This window comes from Vanellus vanellus (assembly GCF_965231255.1).
Source record: "Vanellus vanellus genome assembly, chromosome: 25".
In the NCBI taxonomy this organism is placed as follows: Eukaryota; Metazoa; Chordata; class Aves; order Charadriiformes; family Charadriidae; genus Vanellus; species Vanellus vanellus.
Genome location: NC_138930.1, coordinates 4920059 through 4935481, shown reverse-complemented (window position 1 = coordinate 4935481; position 15423 = coordinate 4920059). Strand labels below are relative to the sequence as shown.

Sequence of the window (15423 nt, the reverse complement as noted above, 5' to 3'; positions counted from 1 at the left end):
CTTTCATTCTATTTTATCTATTTTATTCTACTTTATTCTATTTTTTCCCTTCCTCTCCTTTTTCCTTCTCTGTTCCTTCTTTTCTTTTAATTTATTTTCTTTTCATTTATTTTCTTTTAATTAATTTATTTTCTTTTCATTTATTTTCTTTTATCGTACATTACTCATTTCATTTATTATTTTTATTCTCCCGGGGGCGGGGAGAGGGGGCAGCCCGGGCTGCCGTGGCCGTGCCCCATCGCGGGGAGGCTCAGGGGGCCGCGGGGACACCCCCAGCTCAGCACCTCGCCGCAGCTGAACGACCCCTGGACCGCGGCGCAGCCCGGGCACAGCGCGCGGCGGCACAACGGGCGCCGGTTTCCCTGAATTTTTATCGTGGTGGGACAGAAGAGCGCGACAAGGTGCCCCGCGAAGGGCAGAAACGCTCAGAAAAGAAGCAAAAAAAACCCCTTAACGTGCACAGCCCCCGAGCGAGCGGGGAGAACCCCGGCTCTCGTCGCCCTCCTCCCCGGCCCGGCAGTGGCTGTCGCAGGGGAGGGTGGTTTCGGTACCCCCGGGAGAAGGTCCTGGCCCAGTCTGTGGCCGGGGCCTTGGTGGAAGAGTTGGCGGTGAGGGGACCTGCCCGTAGGTGACATTAGAAGTCATAGAACGGAGTGGCAGCGGGGGGAGAGCTGGTGGCCCCAAGGGGAATTCTCACCGCACGGGTGGTACCCCCCCGGGAAGCCCAAACCCAACTCACACCGAAAGCACGGCCGTTCCCTGGCGGGCTCCCCCCAATCCGGCACCCCGGGAGTTCTCCCTGCACTCCGGCCCTCTCACTCGCACAGGAGCGGAGCTCGGTGCTCTCGGGGCCAGGGACCTCCACGAGCCCCCCCAAAACTGGCAGCCCCGGGGGTGATGGCCTGACGCCCTCTGCTCCATTCTGCGAGACCCCCCCGCAGTGCTGCCTCCAGCTCGGGGGGGGCCCACAGCAGAAGGCCCCGGAGCTGTTGGAGCGGGGCCAGAGGAGGCCCCGGAGATGCTGGGAGGGCTGGAGCCCCTCTGCTGGGAGGACAGGCTGGGAGAGGTGGGGGGGGGTCAGCCTGGAGAAGGCTCCGCGGAGACCTTCACCCTCCCTACAGCTCCCTGAAAGGAGGGGGTAGCGAGGGGGGGGGGGGGGTCGGTCTCTGCTCCCAAGGAACAGGCGATGGGACAAGAGGAAACGGCCTCAAGTTGCGCCAGGGGAGGTTTAGGATGGAGATTGAGGAAAATTTCTTCATGGAAAGGGTTGTCCAGCACTGGAAGAGGCTGCCCAGGGCAGTGGTGGAGTCGCCATCCCTGGAGGGATTTAACAGAGGCACAGACGTGGCGCTGAGGGATAGGGGTTAGTGGTGGGTTTGGCAGTGTCAGGTTGATGGTTGGACTCAATGATCTCAAAGGTCCCGTCCAACCCAGACGATTCTACGATTCCATGGAGTTCCAAGGCTTGGCATCCAGCACCTGCAACCACGAACCTCGGGGGTGGCACTCCCCTTTCCCTGCAAGGACGGGTTTCTCTTATGCACTCATTTATAACATACTGATAAGGACTGATTGTCCAGATGCTCAATACATTTTTAAGTGACATCACCGCAGAGAGCAGGGCACAGGGCAAGAGCCCATCTCCCTGTTCCAAGCCAGAAGCACCCAGTGCCAGGTTTGCTGCAGACTCCTGCATTGTCCAGTTAAGGTCCTGCAGCTCATTAACCACTTGATGTTCCCTCCAAGTGCTTCCTGGGGTTGGGTTTTGGTTGTTTTTTTTTTTTTTTTTTTTTTTTTTCTTCCATGCGTTTGCAGAGATATGGGTGTTTGGTGGTGTCTTCATCCCATTTTGTGGGATTTGTGGAGTCCCACCAGGCGGCAGAGCCAGCCGGGAGCTCCCTGCGGGCCAAGAGGGGATGGTGATATTGGGATGGCTCAGCATGCGGGAAGCAAACGAGCTGACGCTCCCATGGCAGGAGGAGCTCATCTGCCGAGTTAGTACAAGCCGTGGGCTCTTCCCCACGCAGAGCGGGTAGCTCCTGGCGTTTTCTGATTTTCATAGATTCTGGTCTTACTGATAACCACCGGAAGTTTCAGCAAAACCAAATGCCTCAGTTCCCATCGTGACAGAACTGGACTTTAATCCTCAGGTTATCGCTGCTCTGTTTCCATCACAAATGCCACTGGAAGAGGTGGAAGGGGCCGATTTCTGTCCTTCAGTTTCTCGACATCTCATTAAGACCAGAGCTCACAGTTTCACAAGTGCTTAGATTTTAGCTGCAATTGTGATCCAACAAAAAGAAAATAAATTAAAGCAGCTTTAACTGAGATTGTCTGATTTATTTTTTTTTTCCCTGTAATTTGTGTTAGTGACAGCTGTTGCTCGCAACGCTGCCTTCCAGAGGAGCGCTAAAACCTGACCGCCTGACTGATGAGTTATTCAAAGTGTGCAGGAATCAAAGCTCGGTGCCTGTAAAAATCAGGTCAGTTTAAAAATACAAGAGATGGAGAACAGGATCCTCCCTCACGCCAGCCTCCTCTTCTGCCCGGGCACTTCACACCTTCGAGCTGTTGCCGCAGTCAGAGTGGGTAAATGACCAGGACTCGCCGGGCACTCGGGACACAGGACTGGCAGGACTCCCCTTGCTGCTGCCCACCACACCACACCGCGGGGTCAGAAACGCCTTCTGACCTCCTCCAGAGCTTTTGGAATGGAGATTCCTCTTACCTCCCCCAAAACCACAAGCATTCAGTGCGGGGGGACACCCACATCATGTTTCCGGGTCGATTCAAACTGGAAGGGTCTTATAAAAGGACTATTTATAAAGCCAAAAATTTAACTTTGTTTTGAAAGTTTATTGGATCATCTTGACACAAAATCATTACAGCAGCTTGTGGTATGTTGTTTTCTTTTTCTTTTTTTTTTTTTTTAAAGGGAATGTTGATAGCAAATAAATTTGTGAATGTAACACATCATACAGTTTCAAAATTCTAGAATCACTGCACAGGATTCTGTAAGAGAAGACTCTACATGCTAAAGTGACAGTTTTCATCCATGAATTAAAAAAAACCCACTAATTGAGGAACATTATCCTTTAAGACAATTTTAATATGTTCAGTTTCTAATACACAAACTGGCTAACCAAGGGAGGTTGACCAATACCAAAACCTACTGCTTCACCAGCAGTGAAGCCTGCTGCAAACCAATTCCTGCAGCGCCAAGTGCGGTCAGGACACAAAGCTGGTCCTAGCGATAAAACCACAGCAGAGCCTTTGCCAAAATACCCTAAAAATGGGAAGAGTGTAAAAGAGCACGAGACACGCTTAAAGTACAGGACATTCACCCAAAGGAGAAGGTCAATGCTTTATCCCGTTCCCTGCATAGGGTTTTCATCCAGCTCTACCGGGTGCTGCTGACACTTGTCGGAGTGGTGGCGGTGCTGGAGAAGTGCAAAGTAACCCAAGCCCTCCCCGGGGACCTTTTTGGTAAGAGCCACCACCAGCTCTTGCCCCGTGCCTCAAAGCAAAACCGTTCAAGCGTGTTCTCAGTTTACTGGGTATGGAACAGCAAGTAAAAGAAATGGGGGGAAAAAAAAATACATTAAAAAAAAAATTGAAAGCAAGAGATTTTGGAGAAGGACATCCATCAAGCATCTCTGCGAAGGACAGAGTGACAGCCCTTGCCAGTCAGTGATTCCAAAAGATTTCAATAGTGCAGAAAGGGCTTCACTCCGTAGATCCTCCCTTTCTCCGCTCTAAAGTCGCCTGCTACAGAGCCTGCGGCTCCTCACCACCCCCAGGCAGGGAGAGCGCTGCTGCAGGGACCCAGCTGCACTGGCGCTGCGGAATCTGCATGCACTGCTGCGCGGGCAGGGCCACGGGACACTACGGGGACAACTGAGACAGCACGACATCTCTCGTTTCACAGCACAGAGGGAGGGACCGGGGCTGTATCTGCAAACTGTTCAGAGTACGAGGGGTTACACGTGTGGGCGTTTCTCTAACCTGGTAGTGGTCAACCTCACCTGATGAGCAAAATGATAAAGAAAAAAAAAAAAAAAAAGCAGGAACAGACCCCTTTGGATTTCCAGTTTCTTGCTACAGCCTAACTTTTCAGGAATGTGAAATTGAAGTGGACTCGTAAAACACATCAGCAGAGACTGCTCAAAGGGGAGAGGCGTGACAGACTCCATTTGCGGGGGTGGTCAACAGGAGCAGAGAACCAAACAGTAACACTTTCAGCCTGCTTCGTGCATTCACTCTCTACTCTTTCAGCTGTCACTAAAAGAAGGTTAAGGCTCAAGGCAACTACTATAAACAGAAACTCAAACATCCCCGTTCTCTCAGGGCTCATTCGGATTAGCTCAAGGAGATGAAGGATGTTTATATGCTGATCACAATAGATCTTGAGATAATAATAATATAATAATAATAAATCATATTTAAAAAAAAAAAAAAAAAAAAAAAGAGGCCTTCAGGTCCAGCACCAGCCTCTGCTAGAAATATACATCAACTACAGCAGCCCTGAAGACATATTCCATGGCTAAGGGTCAAGTCAACCTTCCCCGGCAATAAGCACAAGCAACAGACTCCGTGCTACTGTTGATAAAATTCTGCTCAGTCCACCGTCCCACGCAGATGGCAAGGTTTACGGGATCACCGTGAGCTGCTGAATAAATAGCGCCCGCCCCTCCCTCCCTCCCTCCCTCCTCCAGTCACGTCACCAGGATCTCTTTGGGCTAGAAAGGGTTAACACCACAGTTTGTAAAAAGTTTTGAAATAAAAAGGTAACATACAGCCTTAAAATGTCTAAACTGCAAACAATGGTGGAGTTAACTGAAAAGCACGTGCCCCAGGATAGTACATGCGTACGAGGGAGAAACTTAACACTTGGGTCTGCTCGTCTTTACACATTAGGTGTGTTTCTTGTAGTTGGAATATTTTATAAGGAATATTCAGCACTTGGACAATGTCTCTTTCATCTCATCCAACAAGTTGCTAAGCAGGGTGGAATCATTACATTTCCCATCTATGGATACCGAGTTCTCTCCCTTGGAAAGAAAAAGGAAAAAAAAAAAAAAAAAAAAGAAAATCCATTAGCTCCTTTTCTACATGGGGACAATTTTATTCCCACCCAAGCTCAGGGCCTGGAAACAGCCAGTGGAGCCCACAGAGGAAGGAAGCGCACTTAGCCCAGAGCTCAGTTCGGGGAAGCCACCAGTGCTGCTGCGACCTGCCAGGAACGCGCCGGGCAACAGAAAGCCCACGGGGAGGTACGAGCTTGGTGGCAACACAGTGAGAACTGCTAGATGGGCCAGCTGAATTGAATCGCCCATGATGTCCCTGATGATTTAGACAGGAATATTTCCCCCTTTCTGTTAAGACAGGAAAGGCTGCGGATTGAGCTTCTCTCAGGTCTCGTTTGAAAGTGTTACAATGCTCTCACCTTTTTTACCAGTAGGCAGACGTGATGGCCTTGGATAGAACGACTGTACATTGATGCACACGAATCAACGCGTTCCACAACTATAAAGAAAGCAGGAGTTTTCATTTAGTGGGACAACTTTTTAATATAAGATTTGCTTCCCCTGAATAGGCATTATTGCTTTGTCTGACCTCAAGGAACAGAAGTTCTACTGAGTGAGGGGAGGAGGAAGTCGGGGTTAAGCTGATGTACATGCCTGGCTCCTATCTGGGCTATTTCGCAATAATGAGGTTAGTCATTTGTCTTTTAAGTAAGCTGCAAATGTTTTGTGGCAAAAATGCTGATCAGAGCGTAGAACTCTTCCCCAGAAATCCTTCCAGTGAGGCTACGTCTAACGCACACACCAGAGCATGATGAAACTGTCATTTGTTTTGCTTCATCCAGCACTTGGGTTTTAATTAGTAAGTCCAAACTCAAATAGCTCAGGCTCTCCTTTACTGAAACGAAGCACTGGGGAAAGAGACAGGCTGAAGCTCTGAAGATCAAACACACTCTCCAGAGAACAGCTACAGCCCTAACTATCAGGAGCTGCTCCCGTGATACCTGCCACGTGCCTCGCTGCACTGGAGGAAAGCCATGGGGACACCAGGAGAGTTCATTTTGAAGAACACTGCATGCTTTGAGCATACCAATGTATTACAAAACTGGAAAAAACACCTCCTCTCCCAGATTTATTTAATCTGGACATCACCCGCTTCTGTCATTGTTGAGGCCACGGAGCGCTGCGCTTGCCAAGCACAGCAGAAATTTCAGAATACGGAATTCTGCAGAAGATTCTGCATCGAGGAAGACTCACCTGAAAAATGATGATGAAAACAGATCTTTGCCAGTAGATGTTGGAAAGAAATGCTAATTCCATCTACTTTAATAGAACTCATGTGCAGATCTCCAGACTCTAGGAGCTTGGCAAAAGCATCACTGCAAAACAGGAAGGAAAGTAAACACTTGTACTAGAAATTCAAGTGTAATCTGCCACATTAGCCCCATGCAGACCTTGAGACATCTCCAGATGCAGAAGTCTAAGTACTACCAAGCTCCAGGAAAAAGGGGTTTACAGCAAATATGGGAGTCACACTCCAGAATCTCCTGGAGTACCCTATGACCTCAACCAGAGCCACTTCCACACCATCTCTGCCAGCCTACAGTGCACATAGCTCCTTCTTCAGAATCACTTGAAATAAGTTGCTGGAAATACTTTAACGGTGAAACATTACACAAGGTAACTGAACTGTAACCAAAGCAATCACAAACAGCCAAAGTCAAAAGCATGCTGCATATCTCGCAGAGATGGCCTGCAGCCAAAGCTCAGCTTCACATGGGCGGCAAAAGCACCGATGTTCTGCTCCCTAAATGGCACTTACCTATAGCAAGGCGTCGTGATCAAGTATGAAGCGCAACTGAAGTGCAATTTGAAATCTAGTTTTTCATGGGTTGAACCTTCATCATTCTGCAACAGGTCAAAGGAAAGGAGATGAATGGGAGCCCCGAGGCAGCAAGAGGAGGCACCACCCCCACCTACCAAACAGGCACCGATGAAGACTTTAGGGCTCAACTCCCTTTGATATACCCTGGCTGGGCCTGAAGGATCAGTCTGAGAACGACCATCACGCTACTACATCAGGCCAGTTAGAGACAAGATTTGCGTAGCCGGGTTGACACACACACCTAGAGCAGATAAGGGACACTGCTGGAGGGATCTGGCTGCACTGCCGACTGCGCTCTGCTGAAATATATCGAGCAGACTGAATTTAAACTAACACTTGGAGATGTGGTTTTACAGTTCACAATTTCCCAAGCAAAATAATAAATTAATATCTCCCAGATTCTTAGGTACTGAAAATAGGACTAGTATGCTATTTTTAAGAAACCCTTAAAATAGAGATAATGGCTGACTCAGAAGTAGCCACAATTGTCTCCATTCATTTCCTTCGAGCTGTTCAGGCACCTTCTTCATTAATAATTTTACTAAAATAAGATTAGAAACCCACATAGTCTTATACAGGTCAATACTTATTAAACAATGCCTTCAGCTAACCTCACTTTTATTCTGGGTTTCCATCCTTATTAACTGTATGTAGTCCTTATCACTGTTTTTTCCGGCCTTGTACCAGGTAGCAGTATCCAGCTGATCTTTGGGTAACAGAGATCAGAAGAAACAGACCCTGGGTTGCATCTCTCACTGGATGGTTGACCTCCTCTCCCCAGCAACTGCAGTGATTTTCTAGCTGACAATGTGGCATATGTTTCAGGCTGCATTGCTCACATACTGCCAGGAATGACAATTTAGGACATGCTTATGCAGTATCCGGGACACTCTTTGCACAAGATGTCATGTAAAAATACTTCTCACATCACAGAATGGGCTGGTGCAGCAGAGATGAAATGATGCCTAAAAAAAGCTCTAAAGCAGTGCTTTCCACCCAAGTCAAGCTCCCTTATGCAGTTCCAAAGGAAGCAGAAGCACAGAGTTTAAAGCTGCACTTACTTTGACTATAAAGGACAGTGTTCCTTTTAACTTCTGAGCCATAACAATACTCTGAAGTGTAAACACAAACTGGGCTTCATTAGAGATTCCTAGCATGAAGAGAGGAGAGGGAGAAGTCAAGTCAGAAAATGGTTTCCATATCTAAGTAATGATTAAACTGATCGGTAGCAGCTAAGCTTTATGTAATGACTATTTTTGAACCAAGTTTGAAGTTTTCCACATTGCTGGAAGCAAGTTATATGCACAATTCCTGCTGTGAATTAACAGTGGTACTGCATTTAGCTTGTGGATCTCTGAAAAGCAGCAGTGATAGGTGGCATCTGGTAGAGTTATTGAGCCAGTGCCTGGGCAAAGTATGTCACAGTGGCAATATATTTAAACTGTTTGTGTAACTGGAAAATATCCTTTTTTCCAAGTAGCCTTCAGAACTAATTCGCATTGTAATGTTTCTATGCTTTTCCTGTAACATACAAGCCTGTGTCAAGAACTGCCTTATCTAGAATAAATAAATAAATAAAAAATAAAAAATACCCCACCGCTTTCCATGGGGGATCAAAATGCTCCCTCAAGCCACTAAATCACAGAAGACTTCTGGGAGCTGTTTCAGTATTCAAATCAACTCTTTGGCAAAGGAAGTGAAATTCAAAGAAACTCTACAATAGCACAGTCGAATTGCTCTCTTCTTCATCTCCGTGACTAGTATTTCTTAAGGGCTCAGCTCCCCAGCAAAATAAGCGCATACTTATTGCAAACTTCCTCTGCATATGGCCTCTGCCATTAAAACAGTAAGACAATAGCTCAAAAGCAGATTCTAACACTTCAAGAACCTACAGGTTTGTTTCATCTTAAATCTCAGAGCAAAATCCTCATGAATTTGAGATTCCTGTAGTTGATGATGCTGGCACGTTCAACGGTGTGCCAGCCCGCAGTCACCTGAAAAAGGAACTCAAACATTCAGACTCCCAGCCCTACATTACAGGCTTTGCTCTTGCCGTACAGAACCACCTGTGTTTATAGCCATACTGTAAAAAGGCTTATCCTCTCCAGTGAATTGTGCGAAAGCCAGGTGAACACCCAGGCAGAGGGACATGTCTTTCTGGAAAACAGCAAGTGGCAAGAAGTTCAAACAATTCTTTCCACAGGAGGGCAGTGCAGGACTAGACATACTCCAAGAACCCTGTGTAAAGCTGCGCATACCAGGGGGTAGCTGGAAGGGCACAGGTATCCCATCATGTACTGATGATCCTTCTGGTCGGAGCATTTTAGTGTTGAGAGAGTCCAGGACATTGAGTTCCATGCTCTTAAGGAAGCTAGTGCTTTTGTTTTCAAAGATAACAGAGACAGTAACTTGACTATCATTCTGGAGGTTTCCTTGAATATCGTAGGTCTGCAAATAAAGAAAAAGAAAAGTACAGGAAAGCTTCAGAAACTCCCAAACAGCAGAGCACCAGAACAGAACACAGCATCAGAGTAAAGTGAGCTTCGAAAAGAAGGTAATGTGGTACATCTATAGCATAATGAAAAGCACACTGGTGATCAGCTCCACAGTACAGCTAAATAGTGGGAAAATACCAACTAAAAAACTTCTTAAATGGGATATCCAAAGGAATGGAAATGGAGCTTTGTTACGTTTCTACCTCCTGGGATTTAAGCGTTCTTCAATTAAATGTTGCCTACGTGAAGTTGTTATCCTATCCCCAGGGTATCCTCTCTTTTCTTAGAGAACACAAAAAAAAGACGACATCTGGATTTGAATGCCAAAAAACTCACCATTTTAATGTATGGATTTTCAGCAAGAAGGCGGTAACTGGACATAGGCTGTAAAACAAGAAAGAAATCATAGTCACAATATAACTAATTTCTCTGAAAAAAGCTGTCATTCTCCTTCCTCCCAAAACAGTTTAGCTCCTGCCTTTTCCCCAAGTCAAGTGCTGCCAGTGCACAGCTACTCACTGGTAGTGGTTCGTCATCTAGTGTTCCATTCTGCACCGACTCTGTTGTCTCCTCCTCGCTGTGATGACTCTTCTTTTTGGATTTCTTTTTATCCTTTGATTTCTCTTCTTTCTCTTTCTTGTGCTTTTTCTTCTTATGCTTGGAGGATTTCTACCAAGAAGAAGAAACTACAGGAAATGCTTAAAGACAACCCTACCTTTCCAGTCATTACATCACGGCCCTTCTACCAGTCTTTCATCTCTGGACTCCCCACTCTATGCAGCCTTCTGGATAACCGAACTTAAGTTTCCTACTACCGCAGAAAGCTGAAACTGAGCTTCCATTCCTTAAACCCCAATCGTTATTCTGTGTCAAGTCCCAGTAAACCCTTGCTCCCCGCTCAGATGACAACACCTAAACCTAAAGCAGCCTGGGATCAGCAGGAGGCCAAATCTCTTCACCTGTTTGGAAGCTCAGCTTTACAACTGCTACCTGACCCTCGGCTCAAGGAACAACCAAACCTCTTACTATGAAGTGTTTAGGGCTCCTCAAGGGCATAACATCCCACCGCTGCCTGTTTGCAGGTGGTCACTACACTGAATGGGATGCTGTTGGTAATTCCTGCGGGCTTCTTTTTAAGCAATATGAGACACTAGGAGAAAAAGGCTATGGGTGGTCGGCAATTTAAACCACCTACCTTTCCTTCATCATCATCCTCCTCATCTCGTTCTTCCCTTTCTTCTTTTTTTACCTCTTGAGGTTCAGCCACCACAGCAGCACCCACTTCAGGCTCACTCTAAGTATATTAGCAGAAGGATTATGACACTAACGGAACACAGGTGAAACAACTGAATCTCACATCAAAAGACATCTTAACAGTGACACATCTCCCCCATCAATTCTTCAAAAATTACGTTAGACTAACACGGTATCAAGCCTTTCATTTTATGCCTCTGACACACAGCAAATATGATCACCTGAGGACAAGATACAAATAATTTCCTCCAAGGAATCCATCCCCTTATGTTCCCCTGCCTCTTTCTCTAAAATCTCCCATCAAAATTCATAAGACTCTTTCTTTCAGATTGTGTCTCTCATGTCTATTAATATTGCTAGTGTCCAGCTCACTAGGAAATAAAATCATACAATAACATAGTATTAAAAACCACCAATTATATTAAAATCCAAACTTGTCGCTGCATCTGTAGTCCTATCCATTGATCTGCACAGCAGAATGAGCTTGAAACCTCCCATTACATTGTCTGTAAACTGGGGAGATAAAATGTCATTGCTTCACAGCGATAAGTCGAGGAGACGAAGCCTATCCTTCCCTCCTCTCCTGCAGCATGACAAAGCACTTGTATCACAGCTAAGATGCAATCAGAAGAAAAAGTTTTCTGTGACGTGGTAAGATGCCTACCTGTGCCTGGGTAGTGGAAGCAGGCGGTGGAGCACTGGAGAGCCAGAAATCCAAGTCTTCACCCTGAATTTCAAGAGAAAACAAAGGTTGTTTTGATACCATTCTTTAAAAAATAAAATTTAAAAATAATCAATTAAATTAAAACGTCAAGTTTTCATGGGAATGCATCACTGCAGAATGCTCATACACAGATGCTGCCATACATTTAGGAGCAAATAGTTCAAGAAGCTTAACTTCAGCCTTCGAGCACAGTTCCAAACCTGGACATAGTTGACAGTAACGGCAAATGACCCTACAGATCACAGCACCCACAGGCACTCAAAGCACACTGGCTGCACCTCAGAGGAAAAGCGCATCTCTGCAGAGTGGGGAACATGAAGGATGCTTCAAGTCTTCAGAGTAACTGACAACTAATGCCAGGTTTTATAACTGAAAGATTCTGGAGTGCATGGGGGACAGGATGTAGAACAAGAGTGAATCAAGGAATTTTCAGAGTTGGTAGGGACCTCTAGAGATCCTCCAGTCCCACTCCCCTGCCAAAGCACATCACTCAGGACTGCGTCCAGGCGGGTCTTGAAAATCTCCAGAGAAGGGGACTCCCGCCCCTCCCTGGGCAGCCTGTGCCCGTGCTCTGCCACCTGAACCGTAAAGAAGTTTTTCTGTGTATTTGAACAGAACTTCCTGTGTTCTAACTTGTGCCCATTGCCCCTCGTCCTGTCACTGGGAACCACTGAAGAGAGCCTGGCTCCATCCTCCTTCAACCCACCCTTTAGCTACTTGTAAGCATTAATAAGGTCTCCCCTCAGCCTTCTCTTCTCCAGGCTAAAGCGTCCCAGTGCTCTCGGTCTTCCTCATACGGGAGATGCTCCAATCCCTCAGTCATCTTAGTTGCCCTACGCTGGACCCTCTCCAGCAGTTCCCTGTCTCTCTTGAACTGGGGAGCCCGGAACTGGACGCAGTATTCCAGCTGTGGCCTCACCAGTGCAGAGTAGAGGGGGAGAATGACCTCCCTCAACCTACTGGCCACACTCTTCCCTGTGCAGCCCAGGATGCTATTGGCCTTCCTGGTGGCAAGAGCAGGTGAGTTCCAGATATTTTGCTAAGGAGTTCCCTGTTTTAAGATCAGAAAAAATATCAGTAAACTCAGCTTCCAAATTAGATCTGCAAGATCTGTTGTGCAGATTGCAGTAAGCTGAAATCTGCTACCTTATGAGGCTAAGTAAACTTTATTTTTATTAACAGAAATCTTTAAATACCTGCTGTTATAGTTGTAAAAAATTAAAGGAAATAAAGGTTGAAAAAATTCAGCTGTTTGAATTTTCAAATGTGACTGTTCCTAAGCAACAAAACACAGCAATAAATATGGCCCACAACAGCAGTTTCTAAAAGAAAACAAGTTTTGGAGAATTACCTTTTTCGCTTCTTCCTCCTCCACGACCTTTTTCTCTTTCTCTTTCTTCTTTCCTTTGTCTCTCTCTTTTTCTTTGTGTTTCTTTTCCTTCTTTTTGGGTTTCTTGCTCTTCTTCTCTACTAGGGGAGCTTCTGAATCTGGTGACTTCAGGGTCTCAACATTTCTGTGTCTCTGCACTGGCAGCTTCTCACTGTCTGCTAAGGGTCTTAAAAATAAAAAGACCATTACCCTTCTGCAAACAGTCTCCCCTAGCGCAGATTATCCTGCTGGACACCCAAGACAAGGTATGCTTTGTTTTTAAAGAGTTGGGCCTCAAAATCTTAAATCAGTGCATACTTTTGTACCTGAAGTTTATTTATATAACTGCAGACACTGCCCTGGGGGATTAGAAGTTAATAGAAACATTTTGAAGGCGACCAAGAGCCAAACTCTTGCTGACACCTGATCACTCTTAAAAGTGAGAACTACCGACTCGCAGGCTGCGCGACACCTACAGAAGAATACATACACATAGCGTTATTCTGCATTGCTGTGAAACCACCCTCAAAGGAAGAGCAAAGATATGAAACAGTAGGAAGCATGTGCAACAGCGTGGAAATTCAGCATGGCTCAAACAGCCCTTGAAGGGCATGGGTTTTGTTGTTATTGAGGAACAGATCACTTCAACTGGAAATTATTTTAAGCAAGAAATTGTTTTGTTTTGGAAGTCTGTGCTACGAATCTTTACTCTACCATTACATTTTAAAAGTTGTGTTTAATTTCAGATACCTGTTTCCAAAACGCATGACTAGGAGTTCAGATTTTCACTGTACCCCAAAACACCACAGAAATATCTCCACTGTTGTCAAATGCTGTCCAGAAATCAGTAGGAAGTTCACCAGTTGCCTCTTTTTCTATTTCTACAGCTTTTACTTAACATTAATTTTCATGTTAGAGCAGCAAACACCTTTTCAGGAAGATTTCTAATGGTCTCATCTGCCTTAATTTTTTTTTGCTTATATTGCATGAAGAACCAGATTCAATTTTTTACTTTGAAACAGACACTGTCATGGTAAGTGGACCCCCATCTGTTTGAACAGTAATTAGATCTCATCTTTAAGCTATGTCACATATACCTGTAAGGAACAGAGATCGGTGCTGAAAGTCAACAATGAAACTGACTCACACTAATTTGAGGGTCACTGATTTCAACAGTTTCACCATCCTTCAAGTATTTACACTGCCCACTGAAATCAACCAACCTGACAAAGAAGGTCAACCACATAGCAATATGTTCTTACCTGGAAGGCTTCCCTGAAACCAGACTGCATGTGAGCGTGACACAGACAGAGCAGTGCAAGCACAGAAAGAAAGAGAGAGGACAGAGACATGAGAAAACATGACAGGAGAGCACACTGACTCACATGAAATGGAAAGAGAATGGATGGAAACAATACAAAAGTCCAAAGATGCCTCCTGGAGCACAGCATTCGGAAACTGCTCGGCTCAGTGTTTTCTATGCTGTTGAGGTTTGTCATGCAAAGACAAGGTCTATAGTCAGAAATTAATTTATTTTTACACATTTGTCCCCTGCATACTCGGAAAAATGTGACCAGCTCATGCAAAAAGGAAGTTTTTTCAAAAACTGTTCTTTCGCCTTTTAAAAATGCTACATCACTTTTTTGCAAGGTACCTACAGATTTAAGAATTGCAGAGAATGGCACAGGCTTTAAAGTTAAGTATCAGAGAGAAAGAGAGAGATATTACACACGCACACATGTCTGCACAGGAGGCATCCAGGGATCATAAATCAGCAATTATTTTTAGCGTGGCGATTTCATAAAACAGCAACTAAAAAAAAAAAATCTCTATGTGCAATACTCAACAGCCCACTGCTAATTATCACGTGGCATGCAGGGAGTCAGAGCCTGCGGCACTGCAGCCTGGGGTGCTAGTCCTGCAAACGGCTCCAGTAGCTGAATGAGGACCAGACTCTGATCAAAATTACAATATGCATTTCGCTCAATCATATTACAACATTTTTCAGCAGCGGCACCACACTGAACATCTGCAGGGCAACGGGGATGCTACGAACTGGCTGTTACTGGTGAAATTATCACACCACAGAGCATACAGGCTTGCTGTGTGTACAGGGGTTGTGATGAACACAGACGAATGCAGGTCACACTCAGTTAGATCAGAGAGACAGTGCTACACCCAAAAGCTCAGACTACTCTCTCACCTCATCCCACTGCCTGTGCTTTCAGACTCCATTCAGTCACACAAAACGATTCCCCCACCCCTCCCAAACCCCCGCTGCTCCAGCAGCTTCGCTTTTACCATCTCTGCTGCAGCAGGAACCCAAGCCCGGCTTATCACCTAAGGTTACATCCAAGACATGACTTCGTCTTTTCACCTAGCGGAGTGTAGATAGTGCCTTTACCTGTTTAGCCCTTGACTTGCCCTCATGCATTCTGGTTAGCGTAAATTCACATACAAAACTGTCACTTACTTATCCAGATCTATATCAAGCGCCTTATACGGATCATTGGGATCTTTGTCATCTTCATCACTGGGCAAAGCGTTCTGTGGGACAGAAAGAGACCGTGCACTGAAGAAGTGAACCACAGATGATTTCAAAACTACAGCTCTGATTCCCCCAAACCCGTTCAAGATTGTTAACCCTGGAACACGCCAGCTTGCAGTTAGGC

General features: G+C 45.7%; 1 protein-coding gene across 1 annotated transcript in view; it reads right to left on the bottom strand.

Annotated features, from left to right (window-relative positions):
• Window positions 1–4724: 4724 nt before the first annotated feature.
• Window positions 4725–15423, bottom strand: part of AP3D1 (adaptor related protein complex 3 subunit delta 1) — a 43983-nt gene continuing 33284 nt past the window's right edge. Inside the window, exons 21-32 of the mRNA XM_082495422.1 lie at window positions 15225–15298; window positions 12734–12938; window positions 11323–11385; window positions 10600–10698; window positions 9924–10073; window positions 9741–9788; window positions 9168–9357; window positions 7971–8059; window positions 6847–6932; window positions 6282–6403; window positions 5447–5526; window positions 4725–5051 (exon numbers count right to left, since the gene is read on the bottom strand). Of these exons, the coding sequence (XP_082351548.1) occupies window positions 4956–5051; window positions 5447–5526; window positions 6282–6403; window positions 6847–6932; window positions 7971–8059; window positions 9168–9357; window positions 9741–9788; window positions 9924–10073; window positions 10600–10698; window positions 11323–11385; window positions 12734–12938; window positions 15225–15298 (1302 nt within the window). The 3' untranslated portion in view covers window positions 4725–4955. The remainder of the gene's footprint in view (window positions 5052–5446; window positions 5527–6281; window positions 6404–6846; window positions 6933–7970; window positions 8060–9167; window positions 9358–9740; window positions 9789–9923; window positions 10074–10599; window positions 10699–11322; window positions 11386–12733; window positions 12939–15224; window positions 15299–15423) is intronic.